The sequence below is a fragment of the Tachyglossus aculeatus genome, chromosome 8 (assembly GCF_015852505.1).
Source record: "Tachyglossus aculeatus isolate mTacAcu1 chromosome 8, mTacAcu1.pri, whole genome shotgun sequence".
NCBI lineage: Eukaryota > Metazoa > Chordata > Mammalia > Monotremata > Tachyglossidae > Tachyglossus > Tachyglossus aculeatus.
Window position 1 is genome coordinate 37,444,908 of NC_052073.1, and position 24,194 is coordinate 37,469,101.

The 24,194-nt window shown below is 51.7% G+C and overlaps 1 protein-coding gene across 1 annotated transcript; it reads left to right on the forward strand.

Moving 5' to 3' along the window:
- TTI1 (TELO2 interacting protein 1) lies at positions 1 to 24,194 on the forward strand. The gene is made up of 8 exons (XM_038750073.1): positions 1 to 41; positions 9,183 to 11,232; positions 13,359 to 13,520; positions 15,959 to 16,107; positions 17,673 to 17,813; positions 18,988 to 19,192; positions 20,759 to 20,846; positions 23,571 to 24,194. Exons 2-8 carry the CDS (start codon positions 9,186 to 9,188, stop codon positions 23,752 to 23,754), a joined length of 2,976 nt encoding a protein of 991 aa, XP_038606001.1. The 5' UTR covers positions 1 to 41; positions 9,183 to 9,185; the 3' UTR covers positions 23,755 to 24,194.

Genomic DNA, 24,194 nt, shown 5'->3' on the forward strand with positions numbered 1-24,194 from the left:
GAAGGCGGGGCCGCCGACCCACGTGGGGCCGCACGGACGAGGTAAGAGGGCGGGACGGACGGACGGACGGGTTTCTGAGGAGACCGGCAGCAACCGCCGTCACCATCATCATCATCATGATGATGGTGGTATCTGTTGAGCGATTACGCTGTGCCAAGCACTGTTCTAAGCGCTGTGGGACATGACACAAGGCCGTCAGGTCGTCCCCCGTGGGGCCCACAGGCTTCATCCCCATTTGACAGCTGAGGTAAAAATAATAATTAAAATAATAGTAATGGCATTTGTGAAGCGCTTACTGTGCCCAAAGCACTGTTCTAAGCGCTGGGGAGGATACAAGGCGATCAGGTCGTCCCCCGTGGGGCCCACAGGCTTCATCCCCATTTGACAGCTGAGGTAAAAATAATAATTAAAATAATAATAATGCATTTGTGAAGCGCTTACTATGCGCAAAGCACTGTTCTAGGCGCTGGGGGACCTGATACAAGGCTATCAGGTCGTCCCCCTTGGGGGCCCACAGGCTTCATCCCCATTTGACAGCTGAGGTAATAATAATAATGATGATGGCACCATTTGACAGTTGAGGTAGTAATAATAACAATAATAATAATGTTGGTATTTGATAAGCGCTTACTATGCCCAAAGCACTGTTCTAAGCGCTGTGGAGGATACCAGGCGATCAGGTCGTCCCCCGTGGGGCCCACAGGCCTCATCCCCATTTGACAGCTGAGGTAAAAATAATAATTAAAATAATAAGAATGGCATTTGTGAAGCGCTCACTATGCCCAAAGCACTGTTCTAAGCGCTGGGGAGGATACCAGGTGATCAGGTCGTCCCCCGTGGGGCCCACAGGCCTCATCCCCATTTGACAGCTGAGGTAATAATCATCATCATAATAATAATAATGGCATTTGTGAAGCGCTTACTATTAGCAAAGCACTGTTCTAAGCGCTGGGGGACCTGATACAAGGCTATCAGGTCGTCCCCCGTGGGGCCCACAGGCTTCATCCCCATTTGACAGCTGAGGTAATAATCATAATTAAAATAGTAATAATGGCATTTGTGAAGTGCTTACTGTGCCCAAAGCACTGTTCTAAGCGCTGGGGAGGATACAAGGCGATCAGGTCGTCCCCCGTGAGGCCCACAGGCTTCATCCCCATTTGACAGCTGAGGTAATAATCATAATTAAAATAATAAGAATGGCATTTGTGAAGCGCCTACTGTGCCCAAAGCACTGTTCTAAGCGCTGGGGAGGATACAAGGCGATCAGGTCGTCCCCCGTGAGGCCCACAGGCTTCATCCCCATTTGACAGCTGAGGTAATAATCATAATTAAAATAATAAGAATGGCATTTGTGAAGCGCTTACTGTGCCCAAAGCACTGTTCTAAGCGCTGGGGAGGATACAGGGTGATCAGGTCGTCCCCCGTGGGGCCCACAGGCTTCATCCCCATTTGACAGCTGAGGTAATAATAATAATAATAATAATAATAATGATGGCACCATTTGACAGTTGAGGTAATAATAATAACAACAATAAAAATGTTGGTATTTGATAAACGCTTACTATGCGCAAAGCACTGTTCTCAGCGCTGGGGGACTTGATACAAGGCTATCAGGTCATCCCCTGTGGGGCCCACAGGCTTCATCCCCATTTGACAACTGAGGTAATAATAATAATAATGATGATGATGGCACCATTTGACAGTTGAGGTAATAATAATAACAATAATAATAATGATAGCATTTGTGAAGCACTTACTATGCCCAAAGCACTGTTCTTGGCGCTGGGGGACCTGATACAAGGCTATCAGGTCGTCCCCATTTGACAGCTGAGGTAATAATAATAATAATGTGGATGGCACCATTTGACAGTCGAGGTAATAATAATAACAATAATAATAATGTTGGTATTTGATAAGCACTTACTATGCGCAAAGCACTGTTCTCAGCGCTGGGGGACATGATACAAGGCTATCAGGTCGTCCCCCGTGAGGCCCACAGGCTTCATCCCCATTTGACAGCTGAGGTAATAATAATAATTAAAATAATAATAATGGCATTTGTGAAGCGCTTAATATGCCCAAAGCACTGTTCTAAGCACTGGGGAGGATACAAGGCGATCAGGTCGTCCCCCGTGGGGCCCACAGGCTTCATCCCCATTTGACAACTGAGGTAATAATGACAATTAAAATAATAATAATGGCATTTGCGAAGCGCTTACTATGCCCAAAGCACTGTTCTAAGCGCTGGAGAGGATACAGGGTGATCAGGTCGTCCCCCGTGGGGCCCACAGGCTTCATCCCCATTTGACAGCTGAGGTAATAATAATAATAATAATGATGATGGCACCATTTGACAGTTGAGGTAATAATAATAACAATAATAATAATGTTGGTATTTGATAAGCGCTTACTATGCGCAAAGCACTGTTCTAAGCGCCGGGGGACCTGATACAAGGCTATCAGGTCGTCCCCCGTGGGGGCCTACAGGCTTCATCCCCATTTGACAGCTGAGGTAATAATAATAATAATGATGATGGCACCATTTGACAGTTGAGGTAATAATAATAACAATAATAATAATGTTGGTATTTGATAAGCGCTTACTATGCGCAAAGCACTGTTCTAAGCGCTGGGGGACCTGATACAAGGCTATCAGGTCGTCCCCCGTGGGGCCCACAGGCTTCATCCCCATTTGACAGCTGAGGTAAAAATAATAATTAAAATAATAGTAATGGCATTTGTGAAGCGCTTACTATGCCCAAAGCACTGTTCTACGCGCTGGGGAGGATACAGGGTGATCAGGTCGTCCCCCGTGGGGGCCCACAGGCTTCATCCCCATTTGACAGCTGAGGTAATAATAATAATAATGATGATGGCACCATTTGACAGTTGAGGTAATAATAATAATAATAGTAATAATGTTGTTATTTGATAAGTGCTTACTATGCGCAAAGCACTGTTCTAAGCACTGGGGGACATGATACAAGGCTATCAGGTCATCCCCCGTGGGGGCCCACAGGCTTCATCCCCATTTGACAGCTGAGGTAATAATAATAATAATGATGATGGCACCATTTGACAGTTGAGGTAATAATAATAACAATAGTAATAATGTTGTTATTTGATAAGTGCTTACTATGCGCAAAGTACTGTTCTAAGCGCTGGGGGACCTGATACAAGGCTATCAGGTCGTCCCTTGTGGGGCCCACAGGCTGCATCCCCATTTGACAGCTGAGGTAAAAATAATAATTAAAATAATAATAATGGCATTTGTGAAGCGCTTACTATTCCCAAAGCACTGTTCTAAGCGCTGGGGAGGTTACAAGGCGATCAGGTCATCCCCCGTGGGGTCCACAGGCTTCGTCCCCATTTGACAGCTAAGGTAATAATGATAATTAAAATAATAATAATGGCATTTGTGAAGCGCTTACTATGCACAAAGCACTGTTCTAAGCGCTGGGGAGGATACAAGGCAATCAGGTCATCCCCCGTGCGGCCCACAGGCCTCATCCCAATTTGACAGCTGAGGTAATAATAATAATTAAAATAATAATAATGGCATTTGTGAAGCGCTTACTATGCGCAAAGCACTGTTCTAAGCGCTGGGGAGGATACAGGGTGATCATGTCGTCCCCCGTGGGGCCCATAGGCTACATCCCCATTTGACAGCTGAGGTAATAATCATAATTAAAATAATAATAATGGCATTTGTGAAGCGCTTACTATGCCCAAAGCACTGTTCTAAGCGCTGGAGAGGATACAGGGTGATCAGGTCGTCCCCCGTGGGGCCCACAGGCTTCATCCCCATTTGACAGCTGAGGTAATAATCATAATTAATAATAATAATAATGGCATTTGTGAAGCGCTTACTATGCGCAAAGCACTGTTCTAAGCGCTGGGGGACCTGATACAAGGCTATCAGGTCGTCCCCCGTGGGGCCCACAGGCTTCATCCCCATTTGACAGCTGAGGTAATAATAATAATAATGATGATGGCACCATTTGACAGTTGAGGTAATAATAATAATAATAATGTTGGTATTTGATAAGCACTTACTATGCGCAAAGCACTGTTCTAAGCGCTGGGGGACCTGATACAAGGCTATCAGGCCGTCCCCCGTGGGGCCCACAGGCTTCATCCCCATTTGACAGCTGAGGTAAAAATAATAATTAAAATAATAGTAATGGCATTTGTGAAGCGCTTACTATGCCCAAAGCACTGTTCTAAGCGCCGGGGGACCTGATACAAGGCTATCAGGTCGTCCCCCGTGGGGGCCTACAGGCTTCATCCCCATTTGACAGCTGAGGTAATAATAATAATAATGATGATGGCACCATTTGACAGTTGAGGTAATAATAATAACAATAGTAATAATGTTGTTATTTGATAAGTGCTTACTATGCGCAAAGCACTGTTCTAAGCGCTGGGGGACCTGATACAAGGCTATCAGGCCGTCCCCCGTGGGGCCCACAGGCTTCATCCCCATTTGACAGCTGAGGTAAAAATAATAATTAAAATAATAATAATGCATTTGTGAAGCGCTTACTATGCCCAAAGCACTGTTCTAAGCGCTGGGGAGGATACAAGGCGATCAGGTCGTCCCCCGTGGGGCCCACAGGCTTCATCCCCATTTGACAGCTGAGGTAATAATAATGATTAATAATAATAATGGCATTTGTGAAGCGCTTACTATGTGCCAAGCACCGTTCTAAACGCTGGGGAGGATACAAGGCCATCAGGTCGTCCCCCGTGGGGCCCACAGGCTTCATCCCCATTTGACAGCCGAGGTAATAATAACAGTAATAATAATAATAACAGTAATAATAATGATAATGGCATTTGTGAAGCGCTTACTATGCGCAAAGCACCGTTCTAAGCGTTGGGGGGGATACAGGGTGATAAGGTCGTCCCCCGTGGAGCTCACAGACTTCATCCCCATTTGACAACTGAGGTAATAATAATAATTGAAATAATAATAATGGCATTTGTGAAGCGCTTACTATGCGCAAAGCACTGTTCTAAGCGCTGGGGAGGATACAGGGTGATCAGGTCGTCCCCCGTGGGGGCCCACAGGCTTCATCCCCATTTGACAGATGAGGTAATAAGAATAATGATGGCGCCATTTGACAGATCAATCAATCAATCAATCGTATTTATTGAGCACTTACTATGTGCAGAGCACAGAGAGACAGATGAGGTAATAATAATGATGGTATTTGTGAAGCACTCACTGTGTGCGAAGCACTGTTCTAAGCGCTGGGGAAGATACAGGGTGATCTGGTCATCCCACGCGGGGCTCACAATCTTCATCCCCATTTGACAGCTGAGGTAATAATAAAAATAATAATAATAATGATGGCATTCGTAAAGCACTTCCTATGTGCCAAGCACTGTTCTAACCACTGGGGGGAATAATAATAATAATAATAATGGTAATAATAATAATGCTGGCATTTTTAGGTGCTTACTATGTGCTACGCACTGTTCTAACCACTGGGGGAGATGATAATAATAATAATGATTGATGGTATTTTTAGGCGCTTTCTATGTGCCAAGCACTGTTCTAACCACTGGGAGAGATAATAATAACAATAATAATAATAATAATAATAATAATAATAATGGTATTTTTAGGCGCTTCCTATGTGCCATGCACTGTTCTAACCACTGGGGGGAGATAATAGTAATATTACTGAATTAATGTGAATGACTTTGGGCAAGTCGCTTCACTTCTCCGTGCCTCAGTTCCCTCATCTGTCAAATGGGGATGAAGACCGTGAGCCCCCCATGGGACAAACCGATCACCTTGTCACCTCCCCAGCACTTAAAGAAGCAGCATGGCTAAGTGGAAAGAGCCCGGGCTGGGGAGCCAGAGGTCGGGGGTTCAAATCCCGGCCCCGCCGCTTGTCACTGTGTGACCTTGGGTAAGTCACTTCACTTCTCTAGGCCTCAGTTCCCTCATCCGTCAAATGGGGATGAAGACTGTGAGCCCCCCGGGGGACAACCTGATCACCTTGTATCCACCCCAGCGCTTAGAACGCTGCTTGGCACGTAGTAAGCGCTGCAGCGTGGCTCAGTGGAAAGAGCCCGGGCTTTGGAGTCAGAGGTCAGGGGTTCAAATCCCGGCTCCGTCAATTGTCAGCTGGGTGACTTTGGGCAAGTCACTTCTTCACTTCTCTGGGCCTCAGTTCCCTCATCTGGAAAATGGGGATTAAGACTGTGAGCCCCACGTGGGACAACCGGATCACCTTGTATCTCCCCAGCGCTTAGAACAGTGCTTTGCACATAGTAAGTGCTTAACAAATACTATCATTATTATTATTATTGTTAACAAATATCAACATTATTATTAGAACAGTGCATTGCACATTCATTCATTCATTCATTCAATCGTATTTATTGAGCGCTTACTGTGTGCAGAGCACTGGACTAAGCGCTTGGGAAGTACAAGTCGGCAACATATAGAGACGGTCCCTACCAACAGCGGGCTCACAGGCTAGATGGGGGAGACAGAGAACAAAACAAAACATATTAACAAAATAAAATAAATAGAATAAATATGTACAAATAAAATAAATAAATAAATAAATAAATAGAGTAATAAATACATACAAGCATATATACATATATGTAGGTCTCTATATACAAATAGAGACAGTCCCTACCCAACAACGGGCTCACAGTCTAGAAGGGGGAGACAGAGAACAAAACAAAACATATTAACAAAATAAAGTAAATAGAATATGTACAAATAAAATAAATCCATAAATAGAGTAATAAATACATACAAATATATATACATAAATGCAGGTCTCTATATACATCTAGAGACGGTCCCTACCCAACAACAGGCTCTCAGTCTAGAAGGGGGAGGCAGACCACAAAACAAAACATATTAACAAAATAAAGTCAATAGAATGAATTTGTACAAATAAAATAAATTAATAAATAGAATAATAAATATGGACAAACATATATACAGGTCTCTATATACATATAGAGATGGTCCCTACCCAACAACGGACTCACAGTCTAGAAGGGGGAGGCTGACAACAAAATAGAACATATTAACAAAATGAAATTGATAGAATTAATATGTACAAATGAAATAAATCAATAAATAGAGTAATAAATATGTACAAACATATATACAGGTCTCTATATACATATAGAGACGGTCCCTACCCAACAACGGACTCACAGTCTAGAAGGGGGAGGCAGACAACAAAACAAAACATATTAACAAAATAAAATTGATAGAATGAATATGTACAAATAAAATAAATCAATAAATAGAGTAATAAATACGTACAAACATATATACAGGTCTCTATATACATCTAGAGACGGTCCCTACCCAACAACGGGCTCACGTTCTAGAAGGGGGAGGCAGACCACAAAACAAAACATATTAACCACATAAAATCGATAGAATGAATATGTACAAATAAAATAGAGTAATAAATACGTACAAACATATATACAGGTCTCTATATACATCTAGAGACGGTCCCTACCCAACAGAGGGCTCACAGTCTAGAAGGGGGAGTCAGACCACAAAACAAAACATATCAACAAAATAAAATCGATAGAATGAATATGTACAAATAAAATAAATCAATAAATACGTACATACGTATATACAGGTCTCTATATACATATAGAGACGGTCCCTACTCAACAGCGGGCTCACAGTCTAGAAGGGGGAGGCAGACCACAAAACAAAACATATTAACCAAATAAAATCGATAGAATGAATATGTACAAATAAAATAGAGTAATAAATACGTACAGACATATATACAGGTCTCTATATACACCTAGAGACGGTCCCTACCCAATAACGGGCTCACAGTCTAGAAGGGGGAGGCAGACCACAAAACAAAACATATTAACCAAATAAAATCGATAGAATGGAATATGTACAAATGAAATAAATTAATAAATGGAGTAATAAATATGTACAAACATATATACAGGTCTCTATATACATATAGAGACGGTCCCTACCCAACAACAGGCTCACAGTCTAGAAGGGGGAGGCAGACAACAGAACAAAACATATTAACAAAATAAAATCAATAGAATACGCACAAAAAGAATAAATCAACAAAATAAAATAGATAGAATATGTACAAATAAAATAAATCAATAAATAGAGTAATAAATACGTACAAACATATATACAGGTCTCTATATACATCTAGAGACGGTCCCTACCCAGCAATGGGCTCACAGTCTAGAAGGGGGAGGCAGACCGCAAAACAAAACGTATTAACCAAATAAAATCGATAGAATGAATATGTACAAATAAAATAAATCAATAAATAGAGTAATAAATACATACAAAAATATACGCAGGTCTCTATGTACATATAGAGACGGTCCCTACCCAACAACGGGCTCACAGTCTAGAACGGGGAGGCAGACAACAAAACAAAACGTTAACAAAATAAAATCAATAGAATATGTACGAATAAAATAAATCAACAAAATAAAATAGACTATGCACAAACACATCAATAAATAGAGTAATAAATGTATACAGGTCTCTATATACATCTAGAGACGGTCCCTACCCAACAACGGGCTCACAGTCTAGAAGGGGGAGGCAGACCACAAGACAAAACATATTAACCAAATAAAAATCGATAGAATGGAATATGTACTAAATCAATAAATGGGGTAATAAATCTGTACAAACATATATCCAGGTGCTGTGGGGAGGGGCGGGGGAGAGGAAGGAGGAGGCTCCGTCTGGGAAGGCCTCCGAATAAAGAAATGCGATTGAATGTGGATACAAGTGGGCGACGTAGTAAGCGCTTAATAAATGCCATTCTTATTGTTATTCGTTCATTCGATTGTATTTATTGAGCGCTTACTGCGTGCAGAGCACTGGACGAAGCGCTTGGGATTCCAAGTGGGCAACATCTAGAGACGGTCCCTACCCGACAGCGGGCTCACAGGCTAGAAATTATGGTCGTTATTGTATCTCCTGTGGCCTCTGTGTCCGTGTCTTTTAGACTGTGAGCCCACTGCTGGGTAGGGACTGTCTCTATATGTTGCCAATTTGTACTTCCCAAGCGCTTAGTACAGCGCTCTGCACATGGTATGCGCTCAATAAATACGATCGATGATGATGATGATGATGTGTCCCCCCCCCCCCATCCCCGACTCCGCAGGACATGGCGACCTTCGCCACCCCGAAGGAGGCCTTCGCCCACCTGCGCCCGGCCTGCGTGGGGCTGACCCGGGCCCCGACGGCGGAGAGCGTGGGCCGGCTGGAGGAGCGGCTGAGGGCGGTCGACGACGCGGCCCTGCAGCAGCTGCAGGAGTACGTCCTGTTCCCCCTGCGCTTCGCCCTCAAGACCCCCGGGCCCAAGCGGGAGGGCCTGGTCCTGCGCACGGTGGCCTGCCTGACGTCCGTGCTGTCGGCCACCTGCGTCCGGCGGCCGGCCCTCCTGCCGGAGCTGCTGTCGGAGCTGTGCCTCTGCCTGGCCCCGGGGGACCCCCGCCGCCCGGCCCCCGCCGCCTCCGAGGAGCTGCAGCTGGCCGTGATGGCCGCGCTGAGGGCCCTGGTCCACGCGGCCTACGGCGACGTCGTCGTCGCCCTGGTCCGCCCGCCCGCCCGGCCCCACCTGGGCTTCGCCGTGTCGCTGCTCCTGGGCCTGGCCGAGCGGGCGGAGGGCTCCGGGGCGGTGCGGGCGGCCGCGCTGGACGCCCTGCTGACCCTGCTGCTCCTCTGCGACTGCCCCGGCCACCCCTGGGGCCCGGCGGAGCGGGCGGAGGCCGCCGAGGCCGCGGCCGCCTTCCTCCCGGGCGTGGCCAGCGCCCTGGCCCGCATCGTCGGCGGCGACCCCCGGCAGGGTCACCGGGTGGTGGTCCGCGCCCTGCGGGCCTTCTCCCGGATGGCGGGGGCCGCGATGGACGACGGGCGGGCGGAGGGGCCGCCCCCGGGGGCCGCGGAGCGGCTGGCCGTCCTGGCAGAGAGGATCGCCGACGCCGCCGTCCCCCACCCGCACTGGCGGGTCCGGGCCGAGCTGGCGGACCTGGCCGGGCACCTGCTGGGCGGCTGCCGCCGGTCCCTGGCGGCGGCGGCCGGGCCCCTCCTCGGGGCGCTGGCCGCCCTGGCCGGCGACGAGAACCCGGCGGTGCGGGCGCGGGGCCTGGCGGCCCTGCCGGCGGAGGCGGCCCCGACGGACGGCCTGCGGACGGGGCTGCACGGCCTGGCGGCCGCCCTGCCCCGCCTGCTGGGCTCGGGCGACGACCGCCGCACGCGGGCCGCCCTCCTCCGCCTGCTGGGCTACCTCCGCCTGCTGGGCCCCGGCCTGCCCGCCTTCCTCCGCTGCGGCCCCCACCTGCGGCGCCTGGCGTCCACCCTGCTGCAGGCCCTGGAGCCGGACCCGGCCGTCCCCCCCGGCGGGCTGGAGGAGCGGGGCGGCGGCGCCTGGGGGTCGCCCGCCCGCGGCTTCCGCCTCCTGGACCCCGCCGGGGCCGCCCCGCTGCTGCTCGAGGCCTGTCGCCTGCTGGGCCGCCGCGGGGACCTCTACCTCCTGGCCGACCACTTCACCGACCTCTACGTGCGGACGCCCGCCCTGCGGACCCAGGCGGCCGCCGTCCTGAACCAGCTGGTGGCCGGGGCCGCCGGGCTGGGCCTGGACCCCGCGGACCGGGCGGCCGGGGGCGCCTCCCCCGTGGAGCTGAGGGACGTGGCCGCCTCCGTCCTGGAGGAGTACACCGGCCGGGCCAACTGGTGGCTGGACACGGCCGACGGCGGGGCCCGCGCCGTGGCGGCGAACGTCCGGCAGCTGTGCGTCCAGCTGGAGGGCGTCGGGGTCCTGGCGGAGGCCCTGGGCGCCGGCTTCCGCCCGCTCCTGCCCCGGGCGCTCTACCCGCTGCTGGAGAAGGCCGGGGACCGGGCCGGGCCGGTGCGCCGGGCGGCCGGGGGGGCCCTGGAGGCGGTGGGCCGGGCCTGCGGCTACGCCTCGGCCCGCGACCTGGTGGGCCGCAACGCGGACTACCTGGCGGACGGGGTGGCCCTGGGGCTGAGGCGGGGGGTGGGCGGCGCGGGGGTCCTGGGGGCCGTCCTGGACGCCGCGGGGCCCGCCGTGCTGCCGCTGCTGGACGAGGTGACCGCCGCCGCCCTGCGCGGCCTGGATCGCGCCCCGCCCGGGCTCGACCGCGCCGCCCTGGACGCCCTGGACGCCCTGGACGCCACGCTCCGCGCGCTGGGTAGGTCCGGGGTGGCCGCCCCGGAAGCGCGTGGCCGGGGGCCGGCATCTCCCCGTGGAAGTGTGAAGGAAGGAGCTCTCTGCTGAGAGCTCACCTCCTCCGGGAGGCCTTCCCAGACTGAGCCCCTTCCTTCCTCTCCCCCTCGTCCCCCTCTCCATCCCCCCCATCTTGCCTCCTTCCCTTCCCCACAGCACCTGTATATATCTATATATGTTTGTACGGATTTATTACTCTATTTATTTTATTTGTACATATCTATTCTGTTTATTTTATTTTGTTGGTATGTTTGGTTTTGTTCTCTGTCTCCCCCTCTTAGACTGTCAGCCCACTGTTGGGTAGGGACTGTCTCTATATGTTGCCAATTTGTACTTCCCAAGCGCTTAGTACAGTGCTGTGCACATAGTAGGCGCTCAATAAATACGATTGATTGATTGGAAGGGGCGGCCCCGTGGGGACCGCAGTCACCGTCGCTCTTCAGCTGTGTGACCTCCGGCGAGTCACCCGGCTTCTCCGGGCCTCAGTTCCCTCGTCTGTCAAACGGGGATGAAGGCAGGGACTGGGACCCGATCGCCTCGTAACCTCCCCGGCGCTTCGAACGGTGCTTTGCACATAGTAAGCGCTTAATAAATGGCATTAAAAGAGAAAGCACCGAGGTAAATTCATTCGTTCATTCAGTCGTATTTATTGAGCATTTACTGGGTGCAGAGCAATAAATCATATTTATTGAGCGATTACTGGGTGCAGGGCACTGGACTAAGCACTTGGGAAGTACAAGTTGATGCGAGCTGATCGGGTTAGACGCCGTCCATGTCCCTCGTGGGGCTCACAGTCTTAATCCCCCTTTTATAGATGAGGTAACTGAGGCCCAGAGGCCCCCCTGTGGGACAACCTGATCGCCTTCTAACCTCCCCAGGGCTTAGAATGGTGCTTTGCACCTAGTAAGCGCTTAATAAACGCTATCGTCTTTATTATTAACAAATACCATTTTTTAAAAATGGAAGAGAATACCTTCAAGATGATCATCATTACGGTCATGTTTTTATTATGACGCTATCCTGGTGATTCATTCAGTCGTATTTATTGAGCGCTTACTGTGTGCAGAGCACTGGACCAAGCGCTTGGGAAGTACAAGTCGGCAACATATAGAGACGGTCCCTACCCGACAGCGGGCTCGCAGTCTAGAAGACTGCGATGATGATGATGATAATAATAACGGCATTTATTAAGCTCTTACTATGTGCCAAGCACTGTTCTAGGCGCTGAAGAAGTTACAAGGTGATCAGGTTGTCCCACGGGGGGCTCACAGTCTTCATCCCCATTGTACAGATGAGGGAACTGAAGCCCAGAGAAGTGAAGTGACTTGCCCAAAGTCACCCAGCTGACAGTGGGCGGAACTGGGATTTGAACCCATGACCTCTGACTCCCAAGCCCGGGCTCTTTCCACTGAGTCACGCTGCTTCTCTGATAATGATGAGTGGAAGAAAGCGATGGTAAACCACTTCCGTATTATTTTTTTTAACCGAGAGCTCTGTGGATATACTTATCAGAACGACTGCAGAGATAATAATAATAATAATGATGATGGCATTTGTTAAGCGCTTACTATGTTCCAAGCACCGTTCTAAGCGCTGGGGAGGATACGAGGTGATCAGGTTGTTCCCCCGTGGGGCTCACAGTCTTCATCCCCATTTTCCAGAGGAGGGAACTGAGGCCCAGAGAAGCGAAGCGACTTGCCCAAAGTCTGGGAGCCAGAAGGACCTGGGTTCTAATCCTGGCTCTGCCATATGTCTGCTGTGTGATAATAATAATAATAATAATAATAATGGCATTTATTAAGTGCTTACTATGTGCAAAGCTCTGTTCTAAGTGCTGGGGAGGTTACAAGCTGATCGGGTTGTCCCACGGGGGCTCACAGTCTTCATCCCCATTTTACAGATGAGGTCACTGAGGCCCAGAGAAGCGAACCGACTTGCCTAAAGTCACCCAGCTGACAATTGGTGGAGCCGGGATTTGAACCCATGACCTCCGACTCCAAAGCCCGGGCTCTTTCCACCGAGCCACGCTGCTTCTCAGCGTGGGTGATGACGACGATGAGCCCGGTGATCCCGTGCCCTTTTTTGTTTTAGCCCAGTGGTTTCCGGAGGAGGAGGAGGCCCAGCCCGCGGCGGGGTCCGGACCCCCCGGCCCGGAGACCCCCACGGCGGAAGAAATCGAACGGTTCGTGCTGGACTACTTGCGAGAGAAAGACGTGGCCGAAGGAAACGTCCCAGACTCCCCCCGTGAAGAAGGTAATTCGGCCTCTTTCACAGGCAGTGCGGCCTAACGGGGAGAGCCCGGCCCCGGGAGTCATTCATTCAGTCGTATCTATTGAGCGCTTCCTGTGTGCAGAGCACTATACTAAGCGCTTGGGAAGTCGGCAACATATAGAGACGGCCCCTACCCGACAGCGGGCTCACAGTCTAGAAGCGGGAGACGGACGACAAAACAAAACATGTGGACGGGTGTCAAGTCCTCAGAACAAATAGAATTAAAGCTAAATGCACAAATATCATCATCATCAATCGTATTTACTGAGCGCTTACTATGTGCAGAGCACTGTACTAAGCGCTTGGGAAGTACAAATTGGCAACATAATATACATAAACTACAGATATATCACTGTATGAGAAGCAGTGTGGCTCGGTGGAAAGAGCCCGGGGTTCGGAGTCAGAGGTCGCGGGTTCTAATCCCGGCTCCGCCCCTTGTCAGCTGTGTGACTTTGGGCAAGTCGCTTCACTTCTCCGGGCCTCAGTTAACGTCATCTGGAAAATGGGGATTAAGACTGTGGGCCCCATGTGGGACAACCTGATCACCTTTCTAATAGACTGTGAGCCCGCTGTTGGGTAGGGACCGTCTCTGTATGTTGCCAACTTGGACTTCCCAAGCGCTTAGTACAATGCTCTGCACACAGTAAGCGCTCAATAAATACGAATGAATGAATGAATGCTCTATGCCTCAGTTCCCTCATCTGGAAAATGGGGCTCAAACCCCCATTTCCCCTCCTGCTTAGACTGGGAGCCCCGGGCGGGACAGGGACTTCCATTAAATCCATTTAACTTCCACCCACCCCAGCGCTTTAGGTGTTTTGACATAGCGCTAAACAAATACCATAAAAATAAAAGAAAAAACGGGGAAATTCATTTCACCGGGGACCGCGAGCAGAATTCACACCTCGTCTGCGAGGGAGCTCATTTTCTCTTTGCCCGGACGATTTGTTTACTGCGTTTTCCAGAGAGAAGAAAGTCTCGTTTTGGCACCGCCTGACGAGGAGCAGGGTGAGAGATTAGCACCCCGCTATTTGGTGCTAATTAGACGTTTTTCTCGCTAATTAATATAGTGCTTCAGGGAGCCCGATCGGTCGGGAGAGGAGGGAGGGAAGAGTTCGAATCTCTCTCATCCTCCCTCTGCCTTCCCGGCAAAGAAAATCTGGGCATAAAGCCGAGGGGCCAGACTCCAGATAATAATAATAATAACAATAATAACAATAATAATAATAATAATATTTATTAAGCTCTTATTATATGCAAAACACTGTTCTAAGCGCTGGGGAGGATACAAGGTGATCAGATTGTCCCAGGTGGGGCTCCCAGTCTTCATCCCCATTTTCCAGATGAGGGAACTGAGGCCCAGAGAAGTGAAGTGACTCGCCCAAAGTCACCCAGCTGACAACCGGCGGAGTCGGGATTTGAACCCATGACCTCTGACTCCGCATCCCGGGCCCTTTCCACTGAGCCACGCTGCTTCTGAGCAGTGACGTGACTTGCCCAGGGTCACATGGCAGACAAGGGGCCGAGCCGGGATGGGAACCCCGGTCCTCTGACGCCCAGCCCAGAGGTCATGGGTTCAAATCCCGGCTCCGCCAGTTGTCAGCTGGGTGACTCTTGGCAAGTCACTTCGCTTCTCTGGGCCTCAGTGACCTCTTGTGTAAAATGGGGATTAAAACTGAGCCCCCCGTGGGACAACCCGATCACCTTGTAACCTCCCCAGCGCTTAGAACAGTGCTTTGCACATAGTAAGCGCTTATTTAATGCCATTATTATTATTATTCATTCAATTGTATTTATTGAGCGCTTATTGCAGAGCACTGTACTAATATTATTATTATTACAAGGTGATCAGGATGTCCCACTGGGGGCTCACAGTCTTCATCCCCATTTTCCAGATGAAGTCACCGAGGCCCAGATAAGTGAAACGACTTGCCCACAGTCACCCAGCTGGCAAGCGGCGGAGCCGGGATTTGAACCCACGACCTCTGACTCCCAAGCCCGGGCTCTTCCCACTGAGCCACGCTGCTTCTCTGGATCATTATTCTTATATCATTTTATTATCACGTGGTTGTATTTTATTACATAATATATGACAGAACGGTTACTAGGAGGCAATAACAGTATTACAGAGAAACAGCGTGACTCAGTGGAAAGAGCCCGAGTTTGGGAGTCGGAGGTCGTGGGTTCAAATCCCGGCTCCGCCGCTTGTCAGCTGGGTGACTTGGGGCAAGCGCTTCACTTCCCCGGACCTCAGTGACCTCATCTGGAAAATGGGGATTGACTGTGAGCACCCCGTGGGACAACCTGATCACTTTGTAGCCTCTCCAGAGCTTAGAACAGTGCTTTGCACGTAGTAAGTGCTTAACAAATGCCAGTATTATTATTATTATTATTACTGTCCTTATTTTTCCGTTTTCCAGAGGAGGCCGTGCTACCAACTGAGGGGGAGACGAGAGACAACCTTCAAGACGAGGAGACCCCCCTTCCTCTGCAGATCCGGATAGCCAAGGACGTGATGGAGAGATGCGTCCACCTGCTGTCCGACCCGGATCTTCCCGTCCGCTTGAAGGTGGGTGGGCGGGCGGGCGGGCGGGCGGGCGGACCCCCAGCGTGGACACCGGGAGAGAGCTGCTTCCTGGAAGAAATTCCAGGCGCGGGCTCGGCCAAGCCCCGGAAAGAGCCGGGGCCCGGGAATCGGAACCCCCGGGGACCTTAGAGAAGCAGCGTGGCCCAGTGGAAAGAGCCCGGGCTTTGGAGTCAGAGGTCATGGGTTCGAATCCCAGCTCCACCACAGCAGTGTGACCTTGGGCAAGTCACTTCACTCTTCTGAGTTCCCTCATCTGTAAAATGGGAATGAAGACTGGGAGCGCCACGTGGGACAACTTGATAATAATAATAATAATAAAAATGGCATTTGTTAAGCACTTCTTATGTGCAAAGCACTGTTCTAAGCGCTGGGGGGAACAGAAGGAGATGAGGTCGTCCCATGTGGGGCTCACAGTCTTAATCCCCATTTTACAGATGAGGGAACTGAGGCACAGAGAAGTGAAGTGACCTGCCCAAGGTCACACAGCAGACGTGGGGGAGTCGGCGTTCGAACCCATGACCTGTGACTCCCAAGCCCGTGCTCTTTCCACTGAGCCACGCTGCTTCTCGACTTTACAACTTGATCCCATCCCAGCACTTAGAACAGTGCTTTGCACATAATAATAATAATAATAATAATGGTATTTATTAAGCACTTACTATGTGCAATGCACTGTTCTAAGTGCTGGGGAAGTTACAAGGTGATCAGGTTGTCCCACGGGGGGCTCACAGCTTTAATGCCCATTTTCCAGATGAGGTAACTGAGGCCCAGAGAAGTGAGGTGACTTGCCCAGAGTCACACAGCTGACAAGTGGCGGAGCCGGGATTCGAACCCAGGACCTCTGACTCCAAAGCCCGGGCTCTTTCCACGGAGCCACGCTGCTTCTCTGGTATATAGAGACGGTCCCTACCCAACAGTAGGCTCAGTTGGGTCGGGACCGTCTCTGCATGTTGCCAACTTGTACTTCCCAAGCATTCGATTTTAGACTGTCTATTTTAGTCCCCTTTTAGACTGTGAGCCCACTGTTGGGTAGGGACCGTCTCTATATGTTGCCAACTTGGACTTCCCAAGCGCTTAGTCCAGTGCTCTGCACACAGTAAGCGCTCAATAAATACGATTGATGATGAGACTCGATTCCCGTTTTGTAGCCGGGGCCCAGAGAAGCGAAGCCTCTCGCCCCGGGTCACGCAGCGGAGAGGGGCGGCGATGGGATGAGACCCCCCACCCCGGGCCGGGGCTCTCCCAGCCGGGCCGCCCCGCTTCTCCCGGGACGGAGATGTTTGTACAGATTTATTACTCTATTTATTTATTTTACTTGTACCTATCTATTCTATTTATTTTATTTTGTTAGTAGGTTTGGTTTTGTTCTCCGTCTCCCCCTTTAAGACTGTGAGCCCACTGGTGGGTAGGGACCGTCTCTAGACGTTGCCAATTTGTACTTCCCCAGCGCTTAGTCCAGTGCTCTGCACACAGTAAGCGCTCCGTAAATACGATTGAGGATGACGGTTTCGGCCGCGGGTGACGGAGCCCGTTGTCCCCCGGGGCAGGTCCTGGGCGTGCTGAGGAACTGCGTCGTCGTCCTCCGCTCCCACGACCGCCTTCTCCTTCCGCTGGTGCATCGCGCCTGGCCCCCCCTGCTACGGCGGCTGAACGACGACGACCCCCTGGCCGTGCTCGGGGCCTTCCAGGTGGGCGCGGGACGCCGGGGCGGATGCCGGGAGGCGGGGAGCAGTCCTATAACAATAATCATCATCATCAATCGTATTGATTGAGCGCTTACTGTGTGCAGAGCACTGGACGAAGCGCTTGGGAAGTGCAATAATAATACTAACACGCGCTATCCGGGAAGCGCTCGCTACGTGCCGAGCACCATCTTAAGCCCAGAGAAGCAAAGTGATTTGCCCAAGGTCACGTAGCGGACAGCAATACTCATAATGGCGTTTACGATGTGCAAAGCACTGCTCTAAGCGCTGGGGAGGTTACAAGGCGATCAGGTTGTCCCACCGGGGGCTCACGGTCTTAATCCCCATTTGACAGATGAGGGAACTAAGGCCCAGAGAAGTGAAATGGTTTGCCCAAGGTCCCGTAGCGGACAACAATACTCATAACGGCGTTTATTAAGCGTTTACGATGTGCAAAGCACTGTTCTAAGCGCTGGGGAGGTTACAAGGTGATCAGGTTGTCCCACGGGGGGCTCACGGTCTTAATCCCCATTTGATAGATGAGGGAACTGAGGCCTGGAGAAGTGAAGTGATTTGCCCAAGGTCCCATAGCAGACAACAATACTCGTAATGGCATTTATTAAGCGTTTACTATGTGCAAAGCACTGCTGTAAGCGCTGGGGAGGTTACAAGGCGATCAGGTTGTCCCACGGGGGGCTCACGGTCTTAATCCCCATTTGACAGATGAGGGAACTGAGGCCCAGAGAAGTGAAGTGATTTGCCCAAGGTCCCACAGCAGACAACAATACTCATAATGGCATTTATTAAGCGTTTACTATGTGCAAAGCACTGTTCTAAGCGCTGGGGAGGTCACAAGGTGCTTAGGTTGTCCCACGGGGGGCTCCCAGTCTTCATCCCCATTTTTCAGATGAGGGAACTGAGGCCCAGAGAAGCGAAGTGACTCACCCCAGGTCACCCAGCTGACAGTTGGCGGGGCCGGGATTTGAACCCACGACCTCTATGACTCCAGATAGAGCTGTGAGGGGCGATGGAAGCGAGGCCGTAAGCTCGCAGCGGGCAGGGAGTGTGTCCGTCTATCGCCGGGCTGGACTCCCCCGAGCGCCCGGTCCAGCGCGGTGCCCGCGGCGGGCGCTCAGTAAGTACGACGGCCTGCCCGCTGTCGTGCCCCCTGCCCCGACAGGTGCTGCGAACCTTGGGCGAGCACAGCGGGGACTTTCTGCGGCGCCGCTTCTCCCAAGACGTCCTGCCCCAGCTGACCGCCTCCCTGGCCACCCAAGCCCCGGTCAGCGCCAGAGGAGGCCCCGTCTACCCTCGCACCCAGGCCTTCAAAATCCAGCTGGCCACGCTCCTCAGCCTGGGGCCCCTGTGCGAGAAGCTGGACCTCGGTACGCGCCCGATAACCATCATCATAATAATGATGGCATTTGTTAAGCGCTTACTATGTGCAAAGCACTGTTCTGAGCGCTGGGGAGGTTACAAGGTGATCAGGCTGTCCCACTTGGGGCTCACAGTCTTCATCCCCATTTTCCAGATGAGGGAACTGAGGCACAGAGAAGTGAAATGACTTGCCCAAGGTCACACAGCAGACAATAATAATAATAATGGCATTTATTAAGCGCTTACTATGTGCAAAGCACTGTTCTGAGCGCTGGGGAGGTTACAAGGTGATCAGGCTGTCCCACTTGGGGCTCACAGTCTTCATCCCCATTTTCCAGATGAGGGAACTGAGGCACAGAGAAGTGAAGTGACTTGCCCAAGGTCACACAGCAGACAATAATAATAATAATGGCATTTATTAAGCGCTTACTATGTGCAAAGCACTGTTCTGAGCGCTGGGGAGGTTACAAGATGATCAGGTTGTCCCACGTGGGGCTCACAGTCTTCATCCCCATTTTCCAGATGAGGGAACTGAGGCCCAGAGAAGTGAAGTGACTTGCCCAAGGTCACACAGCAGACAATAATAATAATAATGGCATTTTTTAAGCGCTTACTATGTGCAAAGCACTGTTCTGAGCGCTGGGGAGGTTACAAGATGATCAGGTTGTCCCACGTGGGGCTCACAGTCTTCATCCCCATTTTCCAGATGAGGGAACTGAGGCCCAGAGAAGTGAAGTGACTTGCCCAAGGTCACACAGCAGACAATAATAATAATAATGGCATTTTTTAAGCGCTTACTATGTGCAAAGCACTGTTCTGAGCGCTGGGGAGGTTACAAGATAATCAGGTTGTCCCCCGTGGGGCTCACAGTCTTCATCCCCATTTTCCAGATGAGGGAACCGAGGCCCAGAGAAATGAAGTGACTTGCCCAAGGTCACACAGCAGACAACAATACTAGTAATGGCATTTATTAAGTGTTTACTATGTGCAAAGCACTGTTCTAAGCGCTGGGGAGGTCGCAAGGTGATTAGGTTGTCCCACGTGGGGCTCACAGTCTTCATCCCCATTTTCCAGATGAGGGAACTGAGGCCCAGAGAAGTGAAGTGACTCGCCCAAAGTCACCCAGCTGACAAGTGGCGGAGCCGGGATTGGAACCCACGACCTCTGACTCCAAAGCCCAGGCTCTTTCCACTGAGCCACGCTGCTTCTGGTTGTGGGCCGGGAATGTGTCTGTTTGTTGTTCTGTTGGACTCTCATTCCTTCGTTCATTCATTATGTTGCCAACTTGGACTTCCCAAGCGCTTAGTCCAGTGCTCTGCACACAGTAAGCGCTCAGTAAATACGACTGATTGATTCATTCATTCATTCAGTCGTATTTATTGAGCGCTTACCGTGTGCAGAGCACTGGACTAAGTGCTTGGGAAGTCCAAGTCGGCAACAGATAGAGACGGTCCCTACCCAACAGCGGGCTCACGGGCTGGAAGTGGGGCGCCAAGCGCCGAGCCCAGTGCTCTGCACTCAGTAAGCGCTCAATAAGTACACCTGAGTGACTGTCTCCCTCCATCTCTCCTCAGACGAGAGAGACCTAAATAAAGTGGCGGCCGCCTGCTTGACGTATCTCAGTGCAAAGCAGCCCGCGAAACTGCAAGAAGCCGCCAAAAGGTAAGGGGGCTCCCGGAGGGGGCCCGGTCCTGGCTGTTCCCCCCAGTTTATTCCCGATTATCGATGAACCAGGGAAGGCGGGCCGGATTCCAGTGCCTCCCCTGTCCTCGACGCTCAGTAATAATAATAATAATAATAATAATAATAATTAAGCGCTTACTATGTGCAAAGCACTGTTCTAAGCGCTGGGGAGGTTACAAGGTGATCAGGTTGTCCCTCGTGGGGCTCACAGTCTTCATCCCCATTTTCCTGATGAGGTCACTGAGGCCCACAGAAGTGAGTTGCCCAAAGTCACACAGCTGACCAGTGGCGGAGCCGGGATTTGAACTCATGGCCTCTGACTCCAAAGCCCGGGCTCTTTCCACTGAGCCACGCTGCTTCAGTACAGTGCTGTGTGAGCAGTTAGCGCTCAGTAAATGCCCCCCACGGTCCTTCCGTCCAGAGCTGTAATTTATTATTAATGCCTGACGCCCCCCTCTAATAATAATAATAATAATAATAATGATGGCATTTGTTAAGTGCTTACTATGTGCAGAGCACTGTTCTAAGCGCTGGGGGGGATACAAGGTGATCAGGTTGTCCCACGGGGGGCTCACAGTCATCATCCCCATTTAAAGATGAGGTCACTGAGGCTCCGAGAAGTGACTTGCCCGTGGTCACACAGCAGACGTGTGGCGGAGGCGGGATTTGAACCCGTGACCTCTGACTCCCAAGCCCGGGCTCTTTCCACTGAGCCACGCTGCTTCTCTAGACTGCCAGCTCGTGGCGGGCAGGGCGTGTGTCCGTTTATTGTTGTACTGGACTCTCCCCAGCGCTCTGGCCACCGGGCCACGCGGCCTCTTCGGGGAGATTCAATAAAACCCCCTTTTTAAGTAGGGAAAAAAGAATCAGGTTGAGAGTCAGGCAGCTTTGCCATGGAAACCGAGGTTGCTTGGGAACTGGCTTCCCAGCGCGGTCCACGTGTTTGGAAGTCGGGTTATCATTTAAGCTCCTCCGCCCCCCCACCCCGGGTAATTGAGAGATAAACGTTCTCGCCCCCGGACCCCGAAGAGCTTGGCTAGAGACCACCGGCGGGGCGGGGAGGGGCGGAAAATCTCCAGAGCCCCCGCTCCCCGAAATTGAAATGGAGCATCGCGGGCCGGGGGTTGGGGAGAGGAGGAGGAGGAGGAGGAGCAGGGAGAAGGAGGAAAAGAAAGGGGGGAGGAAGAAGAGGAGGAGGAGGAAGGGGGAGGAAGAAGAGGAGGAAAAGGAGGAGGTTGGAGGAGGAGGAGTGGGGAGAAGGAGGAAAAGGGGGCGGGAGGAGGAGGAGAAAGGGAGGAAGAAGAGGAGGAGGAAGAAGGGGGAGGATGAAGAGGAGGAAAAGGAGGAGGTAGGAGGAGGAGCAGGGAGAAGGAGGAAAAGAAAGGGGGTGGGAGGAGGAGAAAGGGGGAGGAAGAAGAGGAGGAAGAAGGGGGAGGAAAGAGGAGGAACAGGGAGAAGGAGGAAAAGAAAGGGTGCGGGAGGAGGAGAAAGGGGAGGAAGAAGAGGAGGAGGAAGGAGGGGGAGGAAGAAGAGGAGGAAAAGGAGGAGGTGGGAGGAGGAGCAGGGAGAAGGAGGAAAAGAAGGGGCGGGAGGAGGAGGAAGAGGAGGAACAGGGAGAAGGAGGAAAAGAAAGGGAGAAGGAGGAGAAGGGGGAAGGAGAGGAGGAGGAAGAAGGGGGAGGAAGAAGAGGAGGAAAAAGAAGGTGGGAGGAAGAGGAGGAGGAGCAGGGAGAAGGAGGAAAAGAGGGGGCGGGAGGAGGAGGAGGAGAAGGGGGGAGGAAGAAGAGGAGGAAAAGGAGGAGGAAGAGGATGAGGGGGAGGAAGAGGAGAAGAAGGAGGGAGGAGGAGAAGGAGGAAGGAGCAGCATGGCTCAGTGGAAAGAGCCTGGGCTTGGGAGTCAAAGTTTGTGGGTTCTAATCCCGGCTCAGCCACATGTCCACTGTGTGACCTTGGACAAGTCACTTCACTTCTCTGGGCCTCATTTGTCAAATGGGGATGACGACTGGGAGCCCCACGGGGGACAACCTGATCGCTTTGTATCCCCCCTCCAGTGCTTAGAACAGTGCTTTGCACATAGTAAGTGCTTAACAAATGCCATCATTATTATTGTTATTATTATAGAAGGAGGAGACAGACAGAGAGCCCACTGTTGGGTAGGGACCGTCTCTATATGCTGCCAACTTGTACTTCCCAAGTGCTTAGTACAGTGCTCTGCACACAGTAAGCGCTCAATAAATACGATTGAATGAATGAATGAACAGAACAAAACAAGTAGACAGGCGTCAATACCAGGTGTTGATTCCTCTCCCCAAGGGTGAAAGGGAGGGAAGGGGAGTCCAGCCCCCCAGTCTGGGGTGGAGTTGAGGGGGGAAAGACAGTGCTCCGCCGCTTCTCAGCTGTGTGATTTCAGGCAAGTCGCTTCACTTCTCTGTGCCTCAGTTCCCTCATCTGGAAAACGGGGATGAAGACTGTGAGCCCCCCGTGGGACCACCTGATCACCTTGAATCCCCCCGGCGCTCAGAACAGCGCTTGGCACGTAGCAAGCGCTTCACAAGTGCCATCATTCTAGTTATTACCGAGTGCCTGGGGGGCAGACACTGTACTGAGCGCTCGGCAAACCGCCAGAGAAGCACGAGAAGGGTCCCCCGCCCCCCCGGGGGGCTCCCACCAGCCCGGCCCGCCTCTGAAATCCGTGTCTCCGCAGCGTCTTCCGCCACCTGAGGAGAGCAGACCCGGACGCCGCGTGGCTGGTCCTCAACGACGTCCACTGCCCCGCCGGGTACCCGCCTCCCCACCCCAGCCTCCGCCCGGTCCTCCTCCGCGGCCAGGGCCTCCCGCGGGACGTCTACACAGCCAACGTGGCCCAGCTGCTGGGGGAGATGCTGTGATGGCCCCTTCCCTCTCCTCCACCCGGGGCGGCCCGGTGGACAGTGCCGGGGGAGCCGCGGTGACGCCCACCCACCCCCCGAGGCTTCCTCTCGCCCCGAGGGGCGGCGTCTCTCCCACTAAGAGCGGCCCCCCCCAGCTCGGAAACACGCGTTTAATTCCCCACTGGTCACTGGAAATCTGCCCGTGAGGCGTATTTACTAGACGCCGGTTCGGGGGGGGCGAGAGCAGAGCTCGTGATAATCATCCTAATAATATTAACGATGATAAGAATCCGACTGCTCGGAAACACGCGTTTAATTTCCCACGGGTCACTGCCCGTGAGGCATATTTACTGGACGCCAGTTGGGGGGCAAGCGCACAGCCGTGATAATCGTCCTAATAATGTTAACGACGATAAGAATCCGGCTGCTCGGAAATACACGTTCAGTTTCCCACGGGT